The 26,780-nt window shown below is 34.4% G+C and overlaps 1 protein-coding gene across 2 annotated transcripts in view; it reads left to right on the forward strand.

Annotated features, from left to right (window-relative positions):
* LOC149804008 (solute carrier family 60 member 1-like) overlaps nucleotides 1-26,780 on the forward strand; it is a 150,300-nt gene that overhangs the window by 48,517 nt on the left and 75,003 nt on the right. The window contains exon 2 of one of the 2 annotated variants that reach the window (XM_089953885.1): nucleotides 24,262-25,038. The exons of the other annotated variant lie outside the window; for it this stretch is intronic. Within the exon in view, the coding sequence (XP_089810011.1) occupies nucleotides 24,701-25,038 (338 nt within the window). The 5' untranslated portion in view covers nucleotides 24,262-24,700. The remainder of the gene's footprint in view (nucleotides 1-24,261; nucleotides 25,039-26,780) is intronic. 2 annotated transcript variants of the gene reach the window in all.

Raw genomic sequence — 26,780 nt, forward strand, 5'->3', positions numbered from 1 at the left:
CACTTAACAACAAAATATTACTTTAATCCCTCTATCACTCGCCGCAGTACCTTGACATATAATCGAAACAAACTCATGTGGATATCAAAACTCCTACACATTAAAAATAAAAGATCTCTTTTTTAAAGTAGAATCAATTATTCAAAGTGCAATTAGGTATCGGAGAATTTATTGTCTTTGTTTTTTTTTGGTTGTTGTTTTTTTTTTTTTTTTAAATCATTCTCACTTATTCTCCAATTTAGGCTTGGGCTCAAATAACCTCCCTTGATATATGCTGGTTATGATATTTATCATAAACAAATAGCCAAATGACGGAATATATCACATCTATGATAGCTTTATTATTCACTCGTTATGGAGTAGAAAAATTAATGCCATTTTGTTCATCTAGTATAACGTAACACTATTCTTGTCTATCTGGACATATAAACAATAAACAGATAACCAACTTGTCAGTATTCTGGCAGTAGGTGTACTTCTATATTGGATATGGCTTTACTCGGGCGTTTTTCTGGCGATATACATTTCCGGGAAAACCACTCCCTTGGGATCATGCGGCTCCAAAGAAATGGAAATATCGTTTAATGCCACACTTTGTAGATATGTGTGAATATGGCTGTTATTGATTGAAATGTACATGAACTTTGATGCCAAATTTGGACTCGGTCAGCTTAAGAAACGATGGTTAAAGAAATACGCAATAAATGCAGCAAGCCGGTTTTTTTTTTTTTTTTTTTTTTGGCGTACCATTAACTCAGGAGCTAGTTATCACACTCTTCTCGCTTTAAATTTTCTGTTAATAAAGATTTGTCTCATGTTTATATAGGAAAAAGTTACTACGATATACATTGATATAGATATTTGCCAAAATATGCCTAATTTTTCCAACACTATATAAATGACACATTTGATTGCCAGTTTCACCTGGGACATATGTAACGGACATAATAGATCTGCGTTAAGGTTTTGATAAATGTTTTCATCGTTTTACTATTTTTTAATATCTCCATTGATTTTGCTCATAACTGGTTGTACGTCGCATTTCGAGGTATATATTGCGCACTTGATCACCTCTTTGATCTTCGAGGTCAAGGTCACATATATAAATATATTCGGACACAGGATCTATACATTTTTTCTCGGTCTGTATTAACTGTGCATGCTCTCACTACGAAGCAAATACTTTTCATCCTCTGACACGCTCGCTAGCCACTTTTGGCTTTAGGGTCAAGGTCAAATATATAGAAGGTTTACATTAAAGTTTGGTCAAAGTTTTTCGCTGAAATTTACATTTTCTTTAATGTATCTGTGCATACATTATCATATCTCATAATGACGATGTGACAGTTCATTCCAAGACTCAAGGTTGCTTACAATTTATTTGCAAGCCATAGTAATAAAAGATTGGTATTTAAGTTTTGGTTTATGTTTAGTTTTTTCATGTGCCTATATTGCCGTAACTTCACGATATATTTTTTGGTATAGATCATTACCCAGCAAGAATAAATCATTTTTATACTCATTTAGCTAGTGTTACGAAAATGAACAGTCCCTAGCTTTACCAACATTAGTCTTAACCCAGTGTAAAATAAAAAGACATATGATTGGTCAATTTTATTCAGGTTTAAATTTCAACCAATACGATTGCTAGATTTCGGTTTAAGTTGTGAAACATTATATTAATGAAATCCAGGCAGGGATACGTTAGTAGATTAATCTTTTTCGCTCGCACTTAAGACAAATTTTGACGTCTATTTTTCACCGAAATTTTCCTGAAGATAGAGTTCATTGTCTGAGGAAAACAATAATTCGTATTTTCTACATTGTCGATGAAATTAGCCGTTAAAGAAAAGTCACTGCACATACTGCCTTAATAGTTGTTCATGATTCAAGTCTGAGGCTATCAAATACATTTGCTAACGTAACACATTCTGTAACCTGAGTCCTAAAAATAAACGTTCGGTTCTCTTCTGGATATTACATATAAAGATCAACCACGATTTGTTGTGTGTAAATGTTTGCGGAGCCTGAGAGAAGAGTTTGAGTCTGAGAGTTCAAAAACATTTGTAAAGATGAGAATACCCTTTGTCTCAAGCAACAAGAGAAAATTCGATGGGAGGTGGGGAAGGCGGTCAAGCAGCACGGTAAATTACGTTGTTAAAGTACAGCCGATATGATAAAAAATTTCGATATTTGAATTAGGTTCTGATGCAATGCGTGCTATTTTTCCCCTTCACGTCTTGTCTGTTTTACGGTGATTATTCGCTGAAAGTTTTTAGCAACAAATCTTTAGCTTTACTATTTAACAATGTTTCAATAAGCATCTTATCTGATAAGAATGAAATTGTCACGGATTGTAGATTGATATTGGATGCAAGCCTTGTTTCACGTCAGTATTTATTTCAACCGTGGTACTTCGTCTCTAGCTCAATCATTATGGGAATCCAGCGAGGTCATAATTTATAAAAACAAAATGTTTTTGCTTGACGAAATATTGCATTCTCGACACCGTTGATGAGATATCGTCTATAATTACGTGTAGATATACGGGAGAACGCATGTTAGATCTTTTTAATTACGCGTAAGTATAAATTCATGACGTGATACTGAGGTATTTTAATAGACGTCATTTAGTGTTTTTTTTTCCTTCTACACGATACAATAAAGTAATTGATTTGGCAAAAATAGCGACCAGGATTGCAAAGTTCTAAGGCTTTCTGCAGCGCTTCAGACTGTCCACAAATACCTGTTTACACGTTTGGGCACATTATGAGTGTTGATCGAAATTGGGTGGAGAAAAATAAAAGAAAACGAAGTTAAAACGATATGAATTCGTACATAGTATTGTAACAAGACAAAGTGGTGTCTTTACCGAACGATTTCAACCCTGGCATGAATACCGCTAGAAGTCACATGTTTCCCCTGATTCCAAAGACTTCCATACAACTAGTGACGCAAACTGGAAATTTCAATGCGTCCAAGCTACAAATAATTTTATTCTAATTAATACGTGACCACAAACCTCACAACTTTCCATTTGCCTGTCAACCTCACAACTTTCCACTTGCCTGTCAACCTCACAACTGCATGGTTTCTCCTCATTACATTTCCGTAACGTACCGCCAGCATTTCACGCCGTGAAAATATAAAATTCAACCACCTAATACAGGGAACTCTTTTTACGAAGCCACCTTAGGCCAGCCAAATCATAATTTTAAGCAACATTTCGTCCGTAACTCTACAGCATATATACCACCTTAACCAACAATAAATGACGCCACCAGATGATGGAACAGTCCATTCTCTTTTATTCCATTGTGCATTGCACCAGTCCCCAACCATAACTAATGCACATGGAGTCAAGTCACACAAATAGATTTTGATAGAGACTACTAAGCGGCAGAGACACTCATGCGGCTCTGACCTGAATTCACTAAAAGTTAACCATGACTTCATTAAGTCTCACCAACACTTCACTCCGTGAGGTTTGCTCCTAGTAATTGGCTAATTATTCGATCTGAGGACTACATCCCGTGCACCGATTTCCCATAATCAAACAAGTAATTACAAAAATCTAACAAACCCTTAAACTGGAGAGTTATAAACAACTGCGAATACTCAAATGCATTACATTACAGATTTTGCGTTCGACAGAAATAACTTACACAGGTACGATTATGGGAGAAAACATTCAGATGAATGACGATCAGATTGGTCAGCTGTCCACGTGGTAAACATATCTGCCGTAGTTGACTGGCAGTTGCTGATAGATCAAATGACTTATCGCCACTTGTCAATCATGCTGATAAATTAACCAATCAACGAGCGTAAATTAGACACACCTCCAGGTATTGTTTACGTCCGCCATTTTCCTCTGATTATGATGAGTATTTACAATTTTTGCAATCATTTGTTGACGTCTTGATCGATAAGGGTGAAAAGAAGGTAGTGGGACCCTTGTAATTCTGACTGTCGATATCAAGATCGTCTAAATGGAGCAATTAGATTTATTCCTTTCCCGAAACATGAGCAAAAATTCTATGCGTTAAGACCTTTTATGTGATCGCGTGTACGATCAGCTAATTCTGGAAGCAATTGATGGCAATTACATGTTGTTGTTTTATTTTTGTTGTTGAATAAAAGTATGTAGAAAAGCATGTCCCGTCGATGACTTGAATAAAAAGAAAATAATTGAAATTGAAAAAAGTGTAAAAAGAAATGTTTCTAGAATATGGGTGGAAACCACCCCATCCCCAACTATCGGGCTTTGATGTACATTATTTTTCTTGTATAGGAAGCACTAAACGTCAGACAACATTATTTAAAAGTTTGAAAATTTGCTTTTTACATTTGGATGGTTCCCAAAGTAATGATTTATCGTCTCGATCTTTCAGACACTTGAGTGACTCTTTACCGTCTCATTGGTATGAAGGAGGGGTGGGGATACAAAAAAGTAATAACCAAGAAATAAAATCAATGGTTTCAGATAATTATAGTCCGTAATGTTAAGCATGCATTTATATGTTTACATTAACATATATCATTGTTCAAAATTCCATCTGACGAAAATAGCAGCACTTTCAAATTATTATGTACAACAGTGTGCTTCTCAACAGTAACTATTTACGATTTTGGTATTCATTTTTAATTCATTTACTTCGACTGCAGGATGAACATAAGCCAGATAAAATTAATAAGGATAAGATTATATACTAAATACATTAACATATTTTGGATCGAAGTTCCTTGTACATGAATAACTTCTCGAGCAGGTGAAAAGTTGATTTTTGTTTTATTATTTACTGAAATAACACACTTAGATTACTACTATACGAACTTGAACTACAAATATAAATATTGACTACTGCAGTATAATTAATGCAACTTTGAAATGGTACATTTCTAAGAATAATACAAATAGTTTTTAATAAACATATCACTTAAACTGAAACATATCACTTTGCCAAATACTGCATGTTTGTCTGAGGTTAGCGGGGCGTCATATCACGTGAATTGGTAGGAGGAGCGATCTATCATCTCGCGTAAGGTCAATTGAAACCGACCGGCTTCGCTGTCGAGTCCAGAAAGCTTTTGTGTATCCTGGAAAACTACTAAAGTTTTCTAACTTTTCGCAATCCAGATTATCGGGGCCTCGGGTGGCTGTGTAGTCTAAAGCGCCACATATAGAAAGTCAAATGCTGACAAACAGCATTACCAAAACCAACCAAATCACCCAGACTGTCGAGTCGACCCCACTTTCATTCAGTTATGGCCGTAATAGTTTGCCATAAACGGCATAATCAAATAACTCAGACTGATTCAAGGAAGGTGATGTTCGGACAAATTTGCTTACGTTTTTATGTAAAACATCTCCGCATCTCAGCTCATTCATGGTTAACCCATGGCAAAAATTATCGATTAAACCGTTTTTATGAATAATGGAACACCAGTCCAGGTAGATCGTGTTACCAGTCTATTTTCTACCCAAGAGGGAAGAATACATACAAGCGAGAAATTGATTTAAGAATAGCCATATAAACTGTGATGAAACATTAATTTCAAGGTAGATTATCCACCAACCCAAGGAACATTTGATATCTGCAAGCAGCAAAGGTTTGGAAGATGAAGAGAAAATTAAATGTAACATGATTCTCTCTCTCTCTCTCCATACATATGTACGCATGCATGTACACACGCCACTTACAAACATGCATACATACATACATACATACATACATACATACATACATACACACATGCATACATGCATACATATACACATGCATACATACATACATATATACATACATACACGCATACATACATACATACACACACACACACACACACACATCCATCCATCCATACATACATACATACATACATACATACATACCAACCATCCATCCATCCATCCATCCATCCATCCATACATACATGCATGCATGCATGCATACATACATACATACATACATACATACACATGCATGCATGCATACATACATACATACACACATGCATACATACATACACACACATACATACATACACACATACATACATACGTACATACATACATACATACATACATGCATGCATACATTCATACATCCATGCATACATACATACATACGCACGCAAGCACGCATGCACGCACGCACACACACATACATACACACATCCATACATGCATACATGCATACACACATACATACACACACGTGCATGCATACATACATACATACATACATACGTACACACACACATACATACATACAGTACATACATACATACATACATACATACATGCATACACACACATACATACATACATACATACATACATACATACATACATACGTACGTACGTACATACGTACATACATGCATGCATACATACACACACACATACACACACACACATACATACATACATACATACATACATGCATGCATACACACACACACATACATACATACATACATACATACATACATACATTCATACATACATGCATACATACATACATACATACATACATACATGATCAGCATTGACCTTTGCAAAATACCATATCCATAATCTTCAACTACAGAACAATACATATTTATTTCGGAGGCAATGGAATATTTATGTATAAAGACGTGGCATCTCTACGTATAAAGAAATGACATACATATTTATGAAGAAATGGCATATCTATGCATGACGAAATGGCATATCTATGCATGACGAAATGGCATATCTATGTATGACGAAATGGCATATCGATGTATGAAGAAATGGCATGTCGATGTATGAAGAAATGGCATATCTATGTATGAAGAATTGCACAGATAAATACCGATATCATTATATTTTACACATTCAGAGATACGTGCACTTATATCTCTTCTGTTTCCTATGGAAGAACGTGTATTTATAATTATATATATACTGTGACAACATTATGAGAGAAGCTTAAACGTTGTACTGATACGCAACTTCTTAACGTAGAGTTGATCTCATTCCTATTTGCCTTATCATAACGCGCAGCCGGTCGAAAGCGGCTTGGGTACAGAGCTGCCGTCCTGCGGTAGATCGCTTGAAATTATGGTTAGAACGACCAGCGTAGACTTCATCAGATTTGGGTGTTCGAAGTTGATCGTGACGTAGACAGAAGCAAAGAGGGTAAATGAAATTAGAGATATATGCATTGGTTTGGTTTTGATTTGATTAAATCATCACGACAGAGCAACGCAAATAGATTTGCTAATGTTGTGGTAATTGGTGTAAAGTGGCTTGTTCAAGAAGATCCAGCTTGATCCAATAGTAGGATTGCATCCTGCACCCTTTAAACTAAACTGCGAATTAGACAAGATAATCAATGCGCCACCGCAGCCTTTTAGGACATGCGGGGTGGGGGTGCAGGGTGAGCACATTCCATTTTTCATTCTGAAGCCATCAGTCGGGGTGGAGGGGTAGTAGTGGAGGGTGAGTGTATTATATGAAAATTTAAATTAGGTATTTCTTACTGTATGACATGTTACACACAATCCGATATCGTGTACTTATTCATCGTACCTTTAAAAATGAGTAGATTCTCCCATAGTATTTGATGATTAAATATTACAGTTGCTTTCTTAGATAGAAAAGTCTGCTCCTATGAATTATTATTGATGTAGTGCAACAAGCTGTGTTATGTTAAGGTAGCTATTCTATTATTTATCACTTTACTTTTGAACTGATAAACTTCTGTTGACTCAAATTGGTATTACAGTTGGAAAAAAATGATGACCGAGATTTTTCATATCAGGAAGTCGCCTCACTACTTCCCATTTAAACTAGTTGTGAAATGGGTTAAAAACAATCCCCAACCCATTTCAGCTTTTTGATTTGCTGGAAGTCCAGATGAGTTTTCAGCTTTCGAGGTTACATAAGCTGACATATGAAATACATCCGTTATGAATCGTTCGTTGGTTACAACAGTCGATCGGAATTGAGTCATTTGACTAAAAAAGCAAGTAGAAATTCGAAATATGAGCCACAAAATCGGTATCAAAAGGTCAAAAAGGTTACGTATTTAATGTTCCACATAGAACAGGACGTAGAAAAAAGACAAAATAATAATAATAATAATAATAATAATAATAATAATAATAATAATAATAATAATAAAAATACTACTACTACTACTACTACTAATAATAATAATAATAATAATAATAAAAATACTACTAATAATAATAATGATACTACTACTACTACTACTACTACTACTACTACTACTAATAATAATAATAATAGTGTTGGTCGCCAAACATAACATATTTCAGGCATTAGACACGTTGTCTCCGATAGAAGGGGAGTATTTTTATGGCTCTAGCCAAGTGTGTCTGTTTCTAATATGAATTACTCAACCAAATCAGGATATTATTGGTGCTTGACAAAGTAGAGAAGGAACCAAAATGTCGATCTACTGCCTGCAGTATCCTGCTCAGTGCATATGTTACAATTTAATATGATGGCCCTCTAAGTCCGCATCTTTTCTAGAACCGAAGGTAATCCTCGGTTATAATTTGGTTGAAACACTGCCGCCACACGACCGCAATCAACGTGGACATAATGCCACCATAGGTAGCTCAAATGGACGGGACTGAGAACTAGCGGTCATTGCGGACAGGTAGTTGTTGCAGGAGGATGGTCGACAAGCACATCAGAAAAATTCAAGTTATAAAAGAATATAGACGCTTAAAAAGAGACACTAAAAGTTTATAAAAAAAATACACGCCAAACAATCTCAACACGGTGGTGTTGACCGAGCAAGTGTATATAATATTGTAAACCAGTATCATGTCTCATTCTACGAGAAAATACGAGATCGGGTGTATTTATCATATATTTGGAGTACACTTAAATGTAACAGAACCACTCTTCCTATAGCTGCTGTTGCTTAGAATAGTTACACCTTTGATAAATTATTGTGCATATAAGTGTTTCCAGTCAATGAAACTAGCATCCGGTAAGAATAGCTTACTAGACTCGCTTTGGAATTTTTTTTTCTTCACAGAAAGAATTATATATCATAACTACCTGGAATAAGAAAAATCACAACATCTGCATTTTAATGGTTTAAAAAAAAATGTATGTGCAGCTTTCACAGTAAGAGATTGTTCATAAGTTACGAAATTACTTTTATCATTTGACCTTGCAGTCTGAATATGAGCGTATTGGTATCGTTAGACCTTGAGGTATTTGTATCGTTAGACCTTGAGGTATTTGTATCGTTAGACCTTGATGTATTTGTGTAGTTAGACCTTGAGGTACTGGTATCGTTAGACCTTGAGTTATTGGTATTGTTAGACCTTGAGGTATTTGTATCGTTAGACTTTGAAGTATTTGTATCGTTAGACCTTGAGGTATTTGTATCGTTAGACCTTGAGGTATTTGTATCGTTAGACCTTGAGGTATTTGTATCGTTAGACCTTGCAGTAGGATTATGCGCGTATTGGTATCTTTAGACCTTGCAGTCTGAATACAAAGGTAATTGCATCGTTTTACCTTGCAGTCTGAATATGAATATATTTATAGTTATATCTTGCAGTCTGAAAAAAAAGAAATTTTATTTCTTATCTTGCTTTGTCGAAAGATCACGCTCCGTTTCTGTTTCCTTGAATTGTCTCAAATTATCTCCCATGTGAGTCAAGCTTTTTGGATATTTGAGGATTCGGCTGTAACTCTATTCTTACCGTCAAGTCGATAAAGAAACCTCAGATAGTATTCGCCGCTCTCGAGAACAACACTCGAACTTCTTTTGTTCGTATGGTACAGGTTACGTTGTAGAGTTATTATGTTCTTCTGAAAGAGGGGTAGGCACAAAGTGAATATGCATGCATTTGCAGCACGCATAGTGGACAGAATGTTGGCAACTACTTTCATTTCTTTACAGGGGTATTTATGGAAATCGTGAACAATGTAAAGCAGAGAACTGATCAAACTTTCTTCTCCCAAGTATTGGAAAAAAGTCGTTTGAAGTAGTCCAAAGTACACTAGATTTAGCATTTATTAAGAAAGTGAAAATGATTTTCACCACAGTATGCAATATTAGCTTCTGAAAATACAATAACTTCATTATAAAATATATACAATGTAAAATATTTATCGGATTTTTTATATTTATAAATCCAACTTAGTTGTGAAAATCTGAATTAAAACCAAGCTGTATACTCTCCAACCCAAAATGCACCCATCTGTCATACAACCAAGTAAAAATTCTTATAAAAATACATAATATATACATGGTCTTTTAAAATAAATAGCCAGTATTATAGGGTAGGAAAATCTTGAAAGTTTCTTCCAATTATGAAAATGTGGCGGCGGAAGGAGACAAAGCCAGAATAGAAACATTATCGGCCTTTTCTTGCGCAAAATATGTGGAGTTCTCCACCAAAGGCAGATCAGCAAAGCCATACAATTTATATGTATTACAAAAACTACATCCGAGGTTATTTCTAGACGGTAATGGCCGAGTGATGTTCCTATTGTGATGATTTTGAGATCATCATTGTACTGAATGGATCACTGTATATTGTTTTGAGATTGTCATTGATCTGAATGGATCACTGTATATTGTTTTGAGATTGTCATTGTACTGAATGGATCACTGTATATTGTTTTGAGATTGTCATTGTACTGAATGGATCACTGTATATTATTTTGAGATCGTCATTGTACTGAATGGATCACTGTATATTGTTTTGAGTCATCATCAAAGCCTGTCGACTTCTATAACGAACAACCTTTACCTCGGATCCTAATGATTCTCTCTAAGGGAGTAGCAAAACAGGTCGCAAACTTATATTTTTTTTAACGCCAATAACAACACACATAGCGGAACGAAATGCTTTGAATGCATCAGTCATCGCTTAATCTCAATAGAATGCTTTGAATGCATCAGTCATTGCTTAATCTCAATAGAATGCTTTGAATGCATCAGTCATTGCTTAATCTCAATAGAATTCTTTGAATGCATCAGTCATTGCTTAATCTCAATATAATTCTTTGAATGCATGAGTCATTCCTTAATCTCAATATAATTCTTTGAATGCATCAGTCATTGCCTAATCTCAATAGAATGCTTTGAATGCATGAGTCATTGCTTAATCTCAATATAATTCTTTGAATGCACGAGTCATTGCTTAATCTCAATAGAATTCTTTGAATGCATCAGTCATTGCTTAATCTCAATAGAATGCTTTGAATGCATCAGTCATTGCTTAATCTCAATAGAATGCTTTGAATGCATCAGTCATTGCTTAATCTCAATAGAATTCTTTGAATGCATCAGTCATTGCTTAATCTCAATATAATTCTTTGAATGCATGAGTCATTGCTTAATCTCAATGGAATTCTTTCTCAATAGAATTCTTTGAATGCATGAGTCATTGCTTAATCTCAATATAATTCTTTGAATGCATGAGTCATTGCTTAATCTCAGTAGAATTCTTTGAATGCATGAGTCATTGCTTAATCTCAATAGAATGCTTTGAATGCATGAGTCATTGCTTAATCTCAATAAAATGCTTTGAATGCATGAGTCATTGCTTAATCTCAATATAATGCTTTGAATGCATGAGTCATCGCTTAATCTCAATAGAATGCTTTGAATGCATCAGTCATTGCTTAATCTCAATAGAATGCTTTGAATGCATCAGTCATTGCTTAATCTCAATATAATTCTTTGAATGCATCAGTCATTGCTTAATCTCAATATAATTCTTTGAATGCATGAGTCATTGCTTAATCTCAATATAATTCTTTGAATGCATGAGTCATTGCTTAATCTCAATAGAATTCTTTGAATGCATGAGTCATTGCTTAATCTCAATATAATGCTTTGAATGCATGAGTCATTGCTTAATCTCAATAGAATGCTTTGAATGCATGAGTCATTGCTTAATCTCAATAGAATGCTTTGAATGCATCAGTCATTGCTTAATCTCAATATAATTCTTTGAATGCATGAGTCATTGCTTAATCTCAATATAATTCTTTGAATGCATGAGTCATTGCTTAATCTCAATATAATTCTTTGAATGCACGAGTCATTGCTTAATCTCAATAGAATTCTTTGAATGCATCAGTCATTGCTTAATCTCAATAGAATGCTTTGAATGCATCAGTCATTGCTTAATCTCAATAGAATGCTTTGAATGCATCAGTCATCGCTTAATCTCAGTAGAATGCTTTGAATGCATGAGTCATTGCTTAATCTCAATAGAATTCTTTGAATGCATCAGTCATTGCTTAATCTCAATAGAATGCTTTGAATGCATCAGTCATCGCTTAATCTCAATAGAATGCTTTGAATGCATGAGTCATTGCTTAATCTCAATAGAATTCTTTGAATGCATCAGTCATTGCTTAATCTCAATATAATTCTTTGAATGCACGAGTCATTGCTTAATCTCAATAGAATTCTTTGAATGCATCAGTCATTGCTTAATCTCAATATAATTCTTTGAATGCATGAGTCATTGCTTAATCTCAATAGAATTGTTATCAATAAGTACTTAATATGTCAAGTTTTTAGTTTTGTTTCTGCGTTCCCTCTGAATTAAAAGAACCAAGAAGTAATCTTGTTGCTGTTGTTGTAGATGATTGAGAAAAAAGCATCGCTGTATATATATATATATATATATATATATATATATATATATATATATATATATATATATATATATATATGATTTTGTCTTAAATGTGAAGCTCCAAGTAATATTTATCTGCATACACAAAACATTAAATTCAAAATTCGTCAATGACTGCAAGAGATCACATTGCTGGATTCTAGACGTAAGGTTAAGTCCTGAGTTACGGTTGGCTGGTTGGTGAAACCAACGTTCCATCCAATCAGATTGCTGGATTCTAGACGTAAGTTTAAGTCCTGAGTTACGGTTGGCTGGTTGGTGAAACCAACGTTCCATCCAATCAGATTGCTGGATTCTAGAATTAATTTTGAATCCTGATTTATAGTTGGTTGGTGAAATCAAACTTTCATTCAGTCAGATTTCCGGATTCTAGTTATAGCTTCAGGTCAAGACTTATGGTTGTGAAATCCTTGCAAGATTTTTCAGTCTTTCCCCTTTTCACGTACCGTTTTCGTTTTGTAAATTATGATGATCTACTCGGTTCATTTTCATATGCTATGACGTTTTGTTTTTTTACTTTCTCTTAAACTGACATCTCCTTTCGATATTGTGCTTGTTTCACATGTGCAGAGACCTTGCGAACAAGCTGCGAAAACGAATCATCGAGTATCAGCATAAAACAAACTGAGAATTGTAAAACAGGATAGATCTTGGACGATGATGATCGACGGCATGGCCTTCTAACATTTTTAATATTTTGCTGGTCTGTGAGTTTACATCTGATATTAATGCAAATTTTCAGATCGCAGTCACAACATAGTTATTTATACCATTATACCAATATCGTATAATGTTCATGAGTATAAGAACATTTCATGACGTCGCAAATGACGTCAGTACTCATGAAAAAACATATGAGCATTGTTTGAAGCACTCGGATATGTTTTTCACACAGATAAACCACATTTTGTTTTTCATTATATTGAATGTAGTTATTTCTTCATGTTATAAACATATCTCACATATGTACTAATCTTTTTGTAATGAAATTGATAAAATTAGCTCGATAATTTCATTCATTTGCTCGCCAAGGCGTGCAAAAGATTAAAATTATTTAATTAATTTGTAAAAATTAAATTTTAAATTAGCACTCGTGCAAATTTCTCTGCTTCATCAGATAAACAGAAATTCCGTGAAGGGATTTATTGATTTGAAGTTGAAGTCAACATGCCATATTTGCCAACCAAGAAGTCGCAGACAGAACTTAAACAGAGCGCATTGGGACTCTCGGTCTATTTTCTTCGGATAACCAGAATCACTTTAGCAACTTTTTTTTATGTAATTCTCCTCGTCGATTGTTAATGTAATAACCAAACCTTCGCTCCATTAAGTTTTGTTGCCATTTGTCCCTTTTAGTTACAGACTATTTCTAAATTGAAAAGATTATCCAGACCTTATACTAAGCATTGGAGGCCAGATGGTATATATATATATATATATATATATATATATATATATATATATATATAAAAGCAATTTTTTGTGTGCACTATAAAAGTCACGTGTGACAAGTGTCTCTTAACTAGGTTTCAAGATGGCGACCAATATGGTACGTATAAATAGTAAACAATGGAAATAAAAATCATAAAAGTGTGTCAGACAAGTGTGTATTAAACATTCTTGGTCGTCCGAATACGAAACAAAGCTGGACCGGTCACACGACACAAAATAGAGAGAATTCAATAAAAATTGTTATGACCGATCTTCCTCCCTTAAATCGAGCTTGTTGTGCATGTGTATGTGAGAATGAACTATCTCGAAATTGAACAATCTCGAAATTGAACTATCTCGAGATTTCAAGGTGACTTCGTGACGCATTTATTGAAAGAGCTTCGGCAGTAAAAGAGATGCTAATTCTACATTATACAGGGCCTTGGGGTTTTTGAAAACGGTAATTATTGGAAGATCTGGTTTATGTCTTTAATGTAAGTCATTTATCTAACTCTAGACATCTTTGAAACGTACGAGACGGTATAAATTTTCACTGCATCTCAAGGGAAGATAATTTAATACTCAATGTTTGCATTCACATCTAACTATATGCGTCTCTTTAGTTATTTTAACATCTTTTACCGGGTTGTTTAATAATGGCATCGTTAAGTACATCGAAACTATCCATTAGCAACGTCTATTACCATTTATGTTTTGATGGTATTTGTATCATGCCACATGTGTCCCAATAAAATATGTCCCATGTTACATTCATGTGGATAATTTGTATATGAAGAACCTGTGATTCGCTTGACCCTGACATACTACTACTACTACTACTGCTACTACTACTACTACTACTACTACTACTACTACTATTATTATTATTATTATTATTATTATTATTATTATTATCCAAAATGTTACATATAGTTCCAATGTTGTATAGTGCGCATTGCTATGTGGGGGCGATAATACGATTTATTTTTAAGCCGTACAAAAATATCGATATCCCTTTTGTACTGCAACAGCTCTAGTATCCATCCGGTAATAGATATACGATGCATTATGGGTAATACACACGCAGGCCATTCTCTGCATATAGTCTAATAACGTGAAATACATGTATCCTAATGGCTTTACCTTTAAACCGCTGATGCAGATTTTTTTATTCCATCCAAATCTTTACTGATATTCATTGTAAATTTTATATATATATATATATATATATATATATATATATATATATATATATATATATATATATATATATATATATATAGTAGTAATGATGGTGTTGGTATCAGTTATTCCGGAAGATAACGAGAGAGGCTAATTAGAAAAATAGTACAAGATTCCATTTTTTAAGCCTTCACATAATATTAAAATGGAAGCCTTGCAGAAAACAATGAATTATTGTTTCCGCATTTCCTTCGACAGAAGCCACTAAGTCTGATAAATGCGTTTAATCTGCTTTCCTTGTTTTCGACTTATTTCTACTAATGGTGCGATAATTATAGCTCATCAATGTGACCAGGAAGGTGTAAAACCTCTATTCCGTCACGCACTGGGAAAGCAGGGATCTTTTTTTTACAAAATAAGATTGCAACCTATGATTTGTGTGATTTGATGAATCTATACTTCTGAGTGGATGAATGGATGGATGGTTCCACGAGAGAGAGAGAGAGAGAGAGAGAGAGAGAGTAGGCCCGGTCCTAGGATGTGCGGGGCCCAAAGTAGCATGTGGGGCCCAAAGCAGCAGGCAATGAGCGCGGGGCCCCAAGGAACAAAAAATTGCATTGTGGAGTTGATTTCCTGAAAGCGCGGGGCCCAAGGTGGTTGCCTCGTTCGTGCCCTAGAACCGAGCCAGAGAGAGAGAGAGAGAGAGAGAGAGAGACAAAGAGAGACAGAGACAGAGAGTACAGTTTTACCTGTCCTTACTTCAATACATTAATTTGCAGTCATCAACCTTACCAATCATGACGCTTGTTTACTTCGCCGCAAATATATAACGGAATTTTGTCATGAATAACTTATGCAGTGTTGTTTATGACAACTTCTAGTCCTAAAACAGAAATCGAATCTAAAGAGGATTTGAATCGGATGTCGGTCAAATTGGCTACAGAAACACGAAATTATGTCTCCTTGTACACTTAAATTTTGAAAATAATTCTAAACAAATTTTAGAAATTTACTTGTGCATAAAAGGAAGGTGAATAATACAGAAGAGAAGATGAATTTATTGTGATAGTAAGATTCCAAATGACGTGTCTTCATATCGTTTCTTTTATTTTTTGTTCTGACTCTGTCCAGTATATGATGAAATAGTCGAGAGAAACATTAGAACGTAATGCAGAAAGCTTATTATATGGTATCACGGTACCAATTGTTTTTCCATATACCTCAATGCTAATGTTCTGTGAAATAAATATACTTTCTGTCCTACTTGGGCATGCATGTCACACACTGCCATATAGAACAATGCTAGATTGTCAATTTGACAATGACATAACCAGGTACTCCATTGCATTTAAGAGAGATAACTCTACTGGAACTAGACAGGGGTAAGAGTTATCTAGTCACAACAAGCACATTTTCAGCCATGTGTACCATATTTTAAAAAAATCATAAAAAATACAAAATATGATCTAGATAGAAATTAACACAAACTCACATGTTGCCAAGAGGCTCAACATTTTTTTAAGCCAAACAGAAAGTACAACTCTTACATAATGCACCAATCACAGCTAGTGTTGTTCTTTAATTCTGAATACAATGTTCCATACACCTTAAGCTCCGCCCACCTGGACTTGCGCAATTGGTACCGTTATACCTATAGCAAACCTTAATTTTTCCAATAATCTGTGAAATAGTTCGGGACTGTATAAGTAACAAATATACTTAGTCTCACTTGTGAAAAACAATTTGATGAGGTACTAGCCTATGTCTTATATGAATGTGTATAGAAATGTCATTGAGCTGTTTGAACTATTGTTTTCATACTTTTGCTTCACCATCAAAATCATCTTTTGAAATAAAATGAATTCTTTCAACTATGAGTTGTATCTTATTCATATCAGCACTTACTGAACTTCACATAGGTGATATGGGATAAATCACATTATGTCATATTATGTAATAACTAGGTCAAAGGTCAATGTACCAAATAGTATGTACCTGTCCTACTTCAAAATGTACAATTCACCTAAAAGAAAGGAATTTATATTTGTTTGGTAGGTGCAGAACTTAACATCAGAGACCGGTGGACATGACCCAATCTTATTATTAAGTATAAGCTTTGACCACTTTACACTATCTGCAGATACAAGAGGTCACTAACCACCAGACCTCACACAAAGGTCCACCTACCCATCCTCATTGTAACACAAATAGTAAGCTTTCCTCCTTTGTAATGTGAATAAAATTGTTTCAATAAGCCAATCAGTCACCAAATATAGTAAATCACAGCTTATAAGTGGTTATGTTGGATTGGGGGGGGGGGTGAAATTAGGGGAATAAAATATAGAAAAATGCCAAATATAAACACTAAGTATAGCACATCAAATGGAGTTAAAAACCGGAGGAATGTGTTTATCTAAAAGGGAGAGGTAGCTTATGATAAAGGAATTAAAGGAGGCAAAATCAGCAATGCGAGAAATGAGAAGTGAAAGTTTGATGACCTTACCTTGGACAAATATATGGGGCAGGGCCCAACAGGTCCAAGGACAGCCCAAAGGCAACTGTGCTATAACATCCCTTACAGGTACCCAAATTTCAAGTGAAGTTGTGTTCATTTCCATCTAATATAAAAGGGTGAATAATTTAGATAATATAGATACATATAAAGTATATTTCTTCTACATAAGAATTTAATAATAATTGGCATAAGTTAGAGATAAATTTATCTCATATCCAAGCAGAACATGCCTTATCAGTTTGTAAACTTGTAAACTTTACTGTGAGAAATTATTAAATTGCTTCTACTTACGTTTGCATCAAGATTGAGGGCTAATATAATACTTCACAAATCTTCTCTTTATTTTCATAACTAGTCACTTCCTTGAAATGTTATGACTGGTGTAAGGGAGATAACTGAATGATATACATAAGGTGTGGTAACCTCTAATACAGTATCCATGTAATATAGATGAGTTCATCAACAACCTGTATTAACTTCATTGCAATTAAATTATCTCAAAATACATTACTGATAAAGTGAGAACCTAACATTTAGACTCCTACATTTAGTGGAGACCTCAAGAGTCATGTAATTTTAATTTCTAAGATGACGCAGCTCTTTCATATCACATAGTTCATATTTTCTACAATGCCGGCATGTAGAGTGCAGCCTTCCATAACCATGCAGATATCATCTCATGCCAATTTGGATTCTTGCGATGGGTTGCAAAGTTTCAAGAACAGTGTGGATTTGAATGGAATGAATACGCACTGTGTGACTAAAATGGTTATCATTCTGTAATGTTGGACCAAACATGGAAATTCCACAAGAGCAGCTTGACAGAAAGAAATAGGATTAATTGAAAGTCAATAGTAGATTATAATTGGGCTTATACAAGTGCCAATGGGAAATGATGACTTAAGGAAACTGTTCTTGTTTGTTGGTATTCACTGCTACTTCAACAAAAGGGAATGCAAGAGAACTGAACTAACTACATGAACAATTTCAAAGCAGGAAAGTGTAAAAAAAATGGACAATTAGAGCAGGACGATTCAAATCAAAGTGTGAAGGAATACCATATCCTTAATAAATTACCTAAAAATTACTCATGCCAGAACATCCCACATGGTACAAGTGATCTCTCTACAAGTGTACTTAGAGTGTTCTCTATCCTGGTTTATGGCATGCCTTACAAGAACAAGATAGCTGTTTTTGTACACATGATTTTTCATCTTTTGCAGGTAAAATAGCCAATATTTGGCCAAAATCAACTATATTATGTTTCCATAACTTATTTTGTTGCATGCATTCCAATCCAGGAGTTAACAGCAGATACATAAAGGCATCAGGTAACACAAGTCTATATCTATCATAGCTATAGTTATCAAAAGTCCCCATCCAAAGCCAACTTGTGCTATTTTCTGAAGATTTCATACATTTTATTCTTAAAGAACTTTCAATATTTGACCAAAACTGTTCAGCACACATTTGTTTTCCTACATCAAACTAGTATAGTTCATAAATGCCGCCCACATGTATGCGTTTCTATGGATACACTGTGAGGCCATTCTTTCCTTTAGGTATCACGGTACCAATTGTTTTTCCATATACCTCAATGCTAATGTTCTGTGAAATAAATATACTTTCTGTCCTACTTGGGCATGCATGTCACACACTGCCATATAGAACAATGCTAGATTGTCAATTTGACAATGACATAACCAGGTACTCCATTGCATTTAAGAGAGATAACTCTACTGGAACTAGACAGGGGTAAGAGTTATCTAGTCACAACAAGCACATTTTCAGCCATGTGTACCATATTTTAAAAAAATCATAAAAAATACAAAATATGATCTAGATAGAAATTAACACAAACTCACATGTTGCCAAGAGGCTCAACATTTTTTTAAGCCAAACAGAAAGTACAACTCTTACATAATGCACCAATCACAGCTAGTGTTGTTCTTTAATTCTGAATACAATGTTCCATACACCTTAAGCTCCGCCCACCTGGACTTGCGCAATTGGTACCGTTATACCATATGCAAATAAACTAAAACTCGAAAATGATAAAGAGTCTTCAGAATGGTTCAAAACATATTATATAAAAATGTTTATTTAGAGAAATAAATCATCGTGCAGTCCGAAGTATTAACACAGTGACATGGAGGAAAGTCCTTGTTGGTTTGTACAGCAAAAAGCCAAAACCAAACTCTAGCAGACGACTTTTGTATTTAATTCCATTTCTGCATGAGTGGTCCATAAGTTCTAATGATTTTCCAATATAGCGCTGGTCTTGCGATTTTAAACATAACAAAGAAGGTTGATCTGATCGCATATATTACAAAATATGTCGGGTTTTAATTGTCATGTGGTTTTTTTAAAATTTGATTTAATGTTTTAATATATTTACATGAGAATACTAAAATGCACACAGTTATTGATCTAGGTCTCCAAAACCTGTCTATCTATCGATTTATCTACAGTATATATATATATATATATATATATATATATATATATATATATATATATATATATATATATATATATAATGTTTTATTGACATAATGATAGATTTATAGGTTACTGCATTTGTATGGGAAACAATGAACGAGTTTTCCTGAGCAATAGTACACGACCATAGAAGTACAGTATTAGACCGAAAAACGAGTTCATATTTTCCGGTACAAATACAGGAATCTTTTCATTATATACTCATATTGTTTTTCTACCTAAGGCTTAGTAATGAAAATAATACTCTACGAGAAACAAAGTAACTGAATTTATAGTGTTTCCAAATTAAATACACAGCCGTAGATTTATCAATACACAGTAACAGTATTAATGCACACATAGCACCGCCCAGCGACCTTTGAACTTCGCGGCGCGCTCGACATTAGTTTAAAAAGTTCTTGTTTTGGTCTACTTAGAGTTTGTGTATAGAGGCTTAGCGTGAATGAATGCGCATTGAAACAATTTTTCTAGTTGGTCTGGAATGGATGGATTTTGGGATTCTGTTTTTCTGTTGATGAAACTCAATTTTACTTTTCTGCTTGTGATGGACAGGAGTTTTTGTTATATAGCTGAGTCAATTCCGTACAATATATATGTGCTTTGAGCAGTGGACTGGCACTGAATCAACTGCAGCTGTTTCTCTTTTGTCATTGATTGTTTGGAATCGTAATGTGAGAAACATAGTTATTCTTTTAATTGAAATTATCAAAAAGACACCATGGAATATCACTTTCATTTCGTTTTTGAGTGTTGTAAGGAGAATGTGATATCAGTTGGAAATGCAGTAGAAATTAGAGTACAGTTTCTCGGTATGTATCAAGTTTTGGAACGAATGACGTGGGTCAGGTCATTCGTATTTGCAGAGCTTGGTACATTTTGATGAAATTCAATGTGCAAAAATGTAAGTATATTAATTGCCATTCTCATACCAGCTAAAGAAGACACATATTTATGCCCTGTCACTTGCATGCTCGTTGTTGGAAGGACCCCAGCTATGTATGACCTGTATGGCTTCTATAGCTAGTTTAACAGCGTATCAAAATAGCAAAACGGGGAAAACTGCAAAGCAGCTGTTGTGTGACAGTCCAGGTATTGAAAATAATACTTTGTCGTCGTGTCGACTTATTGGCTCTGATGCTCTTAGTTTCCTACCAAAACCTTCATTTGCATTTTTGGCCTCGAATTTATCATTTTCACTGACTTGCAAAATGGGACGTCTCTGACACATATACGATAGCCGTTGGCCTCGATATGCTCTACTGTGCTATTTATATAGACCATCTATATAGAGCATTGGTCATAGTCTGAACCATTTTATTTGCGGAAAGTTACAAATATTTCTCCTCAATAACTGTTTAAGTGATCAGAATGGGATTTGCAGTAATGCATCTCTTACGTTCATGGTGGAGATTGCAAATATCACGTTCATTCGGGTGCTTGTTCGAAAGTTTTGTTTGTGACTCAGTGAACTCGTCCACATAGTTAACTTTATCATCTCTATTTTTTAATGGACAAAACGGCTTGTTTAGTTCATTCACAAACAAATCTTAAAAGCATATGCTACACGAGCGTTCATTGCTTGTTTACAAATTACTTCCTTTCTATTAGATACACGTGTCGTGCAGTATGAAGACTTATTATATGCTTATTTTTTCCCCGTTAACTTTACATTGTCAGAATCGTTCAATATTACCCTATAATGAACTCGCGCAACAATACACATATAGCATTCACGTGCATAAATGAACTATTTTCTATTGTAAACAAACAATGGACGCAGACGCCTGCAGTTATGATATGTAAACAAATCATGTACACTCGCGTAAGAGGGTCTTTACGTTGTGGTTGTTTAAATTTGTTTCTGAATGAACTAAAACACGTTTCGTCGACTGCAAAAAACCCCAGCTGTCTTGGCATATTCCGCGTTGATACAATGTTACGGATTTAGGCTAGCTACATTATATAACAGACGGAAGATAAGGTCTTTACAAATAACATACAAGTGACAAGTCATATACTCTCTTCTTTAGCTGGTGATAAGAATGGCAAAATAAAATATACTTACAGTTTTACATCCTGAATTTCCTCAAAAATGTATTTTATTAATTCTGCAAATCCGAATTTCATGAGCCATGTCATAGGTTTTCAATCTGGATTACACATTTAGAAATTCTGCTGTAATTTCGATGATAAGTGCAGTTGTATCCTCCTTACTGCACTCAAAATGAAATAAGCATTAAATTCCATAGTGTCTTTTTGACAATTGCAATTGAAAGACTTCATATTTTTCCCACATTATGATTTCAAACATTCAATGACAGAAACAGTAACACATTTGCAGATATAAACATGCTTCTCCCGCGCCACCTCAATCCGATGTATTTCATGTATAATTTGCACAGATGAATCCAGTCCAAAATCACAAACTTTCTTCTAATCGAAACAAAATACCGAAGTATATTCATTCCAGATCAAATGGAAAAGTTGTTGCAATGCGCATTCATTCACAATATGACTGGAAATTTCAATTTTAACTAGACACGCCATTTTCTTTCGAAAGTTATGTCGAGCGCGCGACTAAGTTCAAATTTATCGGGGCGGAGTTATGTGCGTAAAGTCGTGTAGTACGGAAAAATACTGAGAGAGAAAATGGAGAATAGTAAAATAAATATTCTTCACTTAATAGTTTAAAGATACTTATTATATATGGCAAAATTAGTATTTTTACAGACATGAGAGCATACAAATATCTGTATATTCACACATACACACACACGCACGCACGCACGTCTGTTTCCAAAAACATAGTTTACTGCTCTATAACTGTTTGTACAATGACCATATATTGTCAGACGTTCCCTATATGTAGTTTCTGAGGCAAATTTGGTCTGTCTTGATTAAATCTACATTTATACATTTATTGGTTTGCACATAGAATTATTATATTAATTATATCAACAGACTGAGTTTTGTTTTTTATTTCAAAGTTAAATATTTCTGTTTGTTAATCTAAATTATTTGTATGCCTACATTTACTTTTCATCAATTGCAAAATTTCATTTATAAAAATAATAATTATGTGGCAATCCCAAAAGATATGAGAGATTGTCTTTGCATGTCATATATATGGAAGATCAGGGTTCACACTGGAATAATGTGAGACAAGTGTGAAGTATACATTTTTCGTCATCCGAATATTAAACAAAGTTTGATCGGGCATCAAATTCTGACCCAAAGTCTCCGATATGATCGCCAATTAAAGCTTAATCCATTGGGCTGATCTTAAATAATTCAAGCAAAGTACAATCGACGAATCCCTCAATAAACGTTTTACTGACACTAGATGTCTGTATATGAGATCATTTCTGTGTACATAAAGGCCGACGATCATGAAGGAAATCGGAAGCAACGGTATAATAACGTCAGTTGCTACCATTCTCTGATCGTTCTTAACGAGTCCATTAAATGGGAAAAAAGTAAACCATGATAGGTTTTTGAACTTACATTTTGTGTTTGAGTTAACTTTGATACTGTTGATATATAATTCTTTGCGGCGACAGATGGGTGGTTTTGTATTGCATTAATAAAAAAGAAAGTAGATTGTAATGACATTGAAAATATACGGAATCTAAATCCCTGGGGTCAGAATGTAGACTGACTTCGTTAATGGAGTTAAAGTTAATATAATTTGGGCATCATGAATAATGGCATTCTCTCTTATTCTCTAATCTGGAATTTAATATGACCTGAAAGTGGTTAGAGCACGTAGCGGACGAGTAAATGTAAAAATGTCCCTTGATATGCTTACATTGGCGATATATTGGCATAAATTTGGTACCAAAATCTATTTAAGAGTCCGCTATATCTTATTGTTGGAAAGTTGGTATCCATGCATGGCGCTAATGATATTGTGTAAACCCAGTGGATCTGTTATTTTTCAGATTCGATTGACAGCATGATGTTGGATGTCATTATAACTCAAATAATATATTATTGATTCCGACGAGAAACGCATTGTTTCTTCGACTAGCGTTCTATGCTGACTTGTTGTTGCTGCTGCCAGTATTTATGCAGCTGCAGATGTCACCAAACGCCAATCAACGTTGCAAGACTACACGCAGTCGGTGATTCGATAAAAAATTCATACCTTTGCTATTATCCGCGATATTTTCGTTTTCTGGTCAATGACACACCGATTCAGAGGCAGATAGAGACCATATGTTGCATGACATAGTCGGCTGATCGGTAGATCTCGAATATTCCTATGTTAGAAGTGCATAAATACAAATGAAGTTCGCTCAGTGATGAAGTTTTCAATAAACTGGAGTTTTTTTGATAAAATGGTGCGCGTAATATAAGGTAAAGCAAACGACATCAAATATGGAACACGAAGGAGGCAGTTTGGATGGATTACCTTCTTCCCCTGGATCACAAGGGGTGGAACTGAATCTTCCTCGTCCGAATGGGTGTGTTACTGCCGCAGAATTTACAGAAGAAAAAGTATCGTTCTGGAAGTTATTCAAAAAGAACTGGGTGTCCGTTTTAATAGACTGTCTCGTATTCGCTATATTTGGAATGAGTGTGGCGTTTTTAGGGCCAACTCTCTTTGACCTTGGGTGTCAAACCAGAGCTGATCTTAGGGAAATGAACTGGGTCTTTTTTGTTCAACTACTCATGACCCTTGTGGGGTCCATCAGTTCCGGTTGCCTGGCAGAAAGGTAAGTACTTTCTTTATCAAAGTTCTAAATACATACATACATACATACATACATACATGCAAACATGCAAACATACATACATGCACACACACATACATACAATACATACATAGTGAAAAATATTTCTTTCGTAATTACATAAACACTTTGCTAGCAACAACAAATACAGAAACGTATCATGTGGAATCCTTCACAACACATTTTAAATACACGCCACCTTGTTGCTATGAAGATAGAAATTTAGTAAATTTTATTTACTTACAATATTGCGTTATCTCTTGGCATCATTTACCTTCTTGATTTTGAACTTTTTTTGTTTTTTTTTTCTGCGTAAATTGTTGTAATTTTGTATTTACGTTTTTCGTGAATGCTTGCATTTGATAAAAATGTTGCCGAAGTTCCTGAAAGCGCTACTGGTAGCTTACATTACTTGTACACTGTGTTTTGCAGCTTTGCTTCATGTATGTAATCACTTATTGACGGAGGTGATCCAGTAGGTCCAAAAAGACACACACACACACATACACACACACACACACACACTTGTGTGTTTGTGCTTGTGTGTATGCATACATGCGTACATTCGTATATATTTAAGTAATTACGTTAATCATACATAACAAATACACGAATATATATAATATTGAAATTATGTTTTGTTGCTCGTTGGTCATAAAGAAAGATGAGTAAAAATCAGTTTTAACTACCATGTCAACCGACAACCATCTTCTAATTAGTAAGCGATGTAATGATCCAAAAGTCTTATTAAGTTACCAATTAGTATGTAGTGATCCAAAAGTCTTATTAAGTTACCGATTAGTATGTAGTGATCCAAAAGTCTTATTAAGTTACCGATTAGTATGTAGTGATCCAAAAGTCTTATTAAATTACCAGTTTGTATGTAATGATACATAAGTCCTATTAAATTACCAGTTAGAATGGAAAGATCCAAAAGACATATTAAATCACCAGTTTGTATGTAATGATCTAAAAGTCCTATTAAATTACCAATTAATATGTAATGATCCAAAAGTCATATTAAATTACCAATTGATATGTAATGATCCAAAAGTCATATTAAATTACCAATTTGTAACCAATACCAAGTGCAGATGCTCATGAGAATAATGAAGCTTTTATTAGTTGTTTACATAAATGAAATAAAGAAAGAAACAAGACAAGTCAATCAGGTCAAGCAGAAATGAACTCAGTTTTGGACAAGGTCATGTCCAGCGTACAATGTTAAATTACAATAACATGTAATGAATAAACAAAACAAATAAACTAACAGACATACGATTAAATTAAATATGCATAACAATCTCTCTCTCTCTCTCTCTCTCTCTCTCTCTCTCTCTCTCTCTCTCAGTTTCCCAGATTTGCGAGCTAAACAAGTTCCTTTGCAGGAGAATAAACAACTTGCATCCACAAAACAAACACAAAAGCCAAGAGAAATTCTTGATTCCTACATGTTTAAATGATAAGAAGAAATCTACAAACTAAGGATAAAAAACGACTGAAAAAGACTATAAAGTGTCTTAAACTGGGTATACTAAATATCTATTACCGTCAGCCCCACAAAGCTGTATAACAAAAATCAAAGAAGGGATAATGAGTACAGAAATGTTTCGTTTTCTAAAATCAACGCCAACATAGTGAGTGACAGAGAGTGCATGTTAGAAGAAGAATTAAATTTGTGTTTCGATATTCTATCTCCTGATTGACAGTAAAACTAACTCCTG

The sequence above is a fragment of the Sinohyriopsis cumingii genome, chromosome 3 (genome assembly GCF_028554795.1).
Source record: "Sinohyriopsis cumingii isolate HCF-2022 chromosome 3, ASM2855479v2, whole genome shotgun sequence".
NCBI lineage: Eukaryota > Metazoa > Mollusca > Bivalvia > Unionida > Unionidae > Sinohyriopsis > Sinohyriopsis cumingii.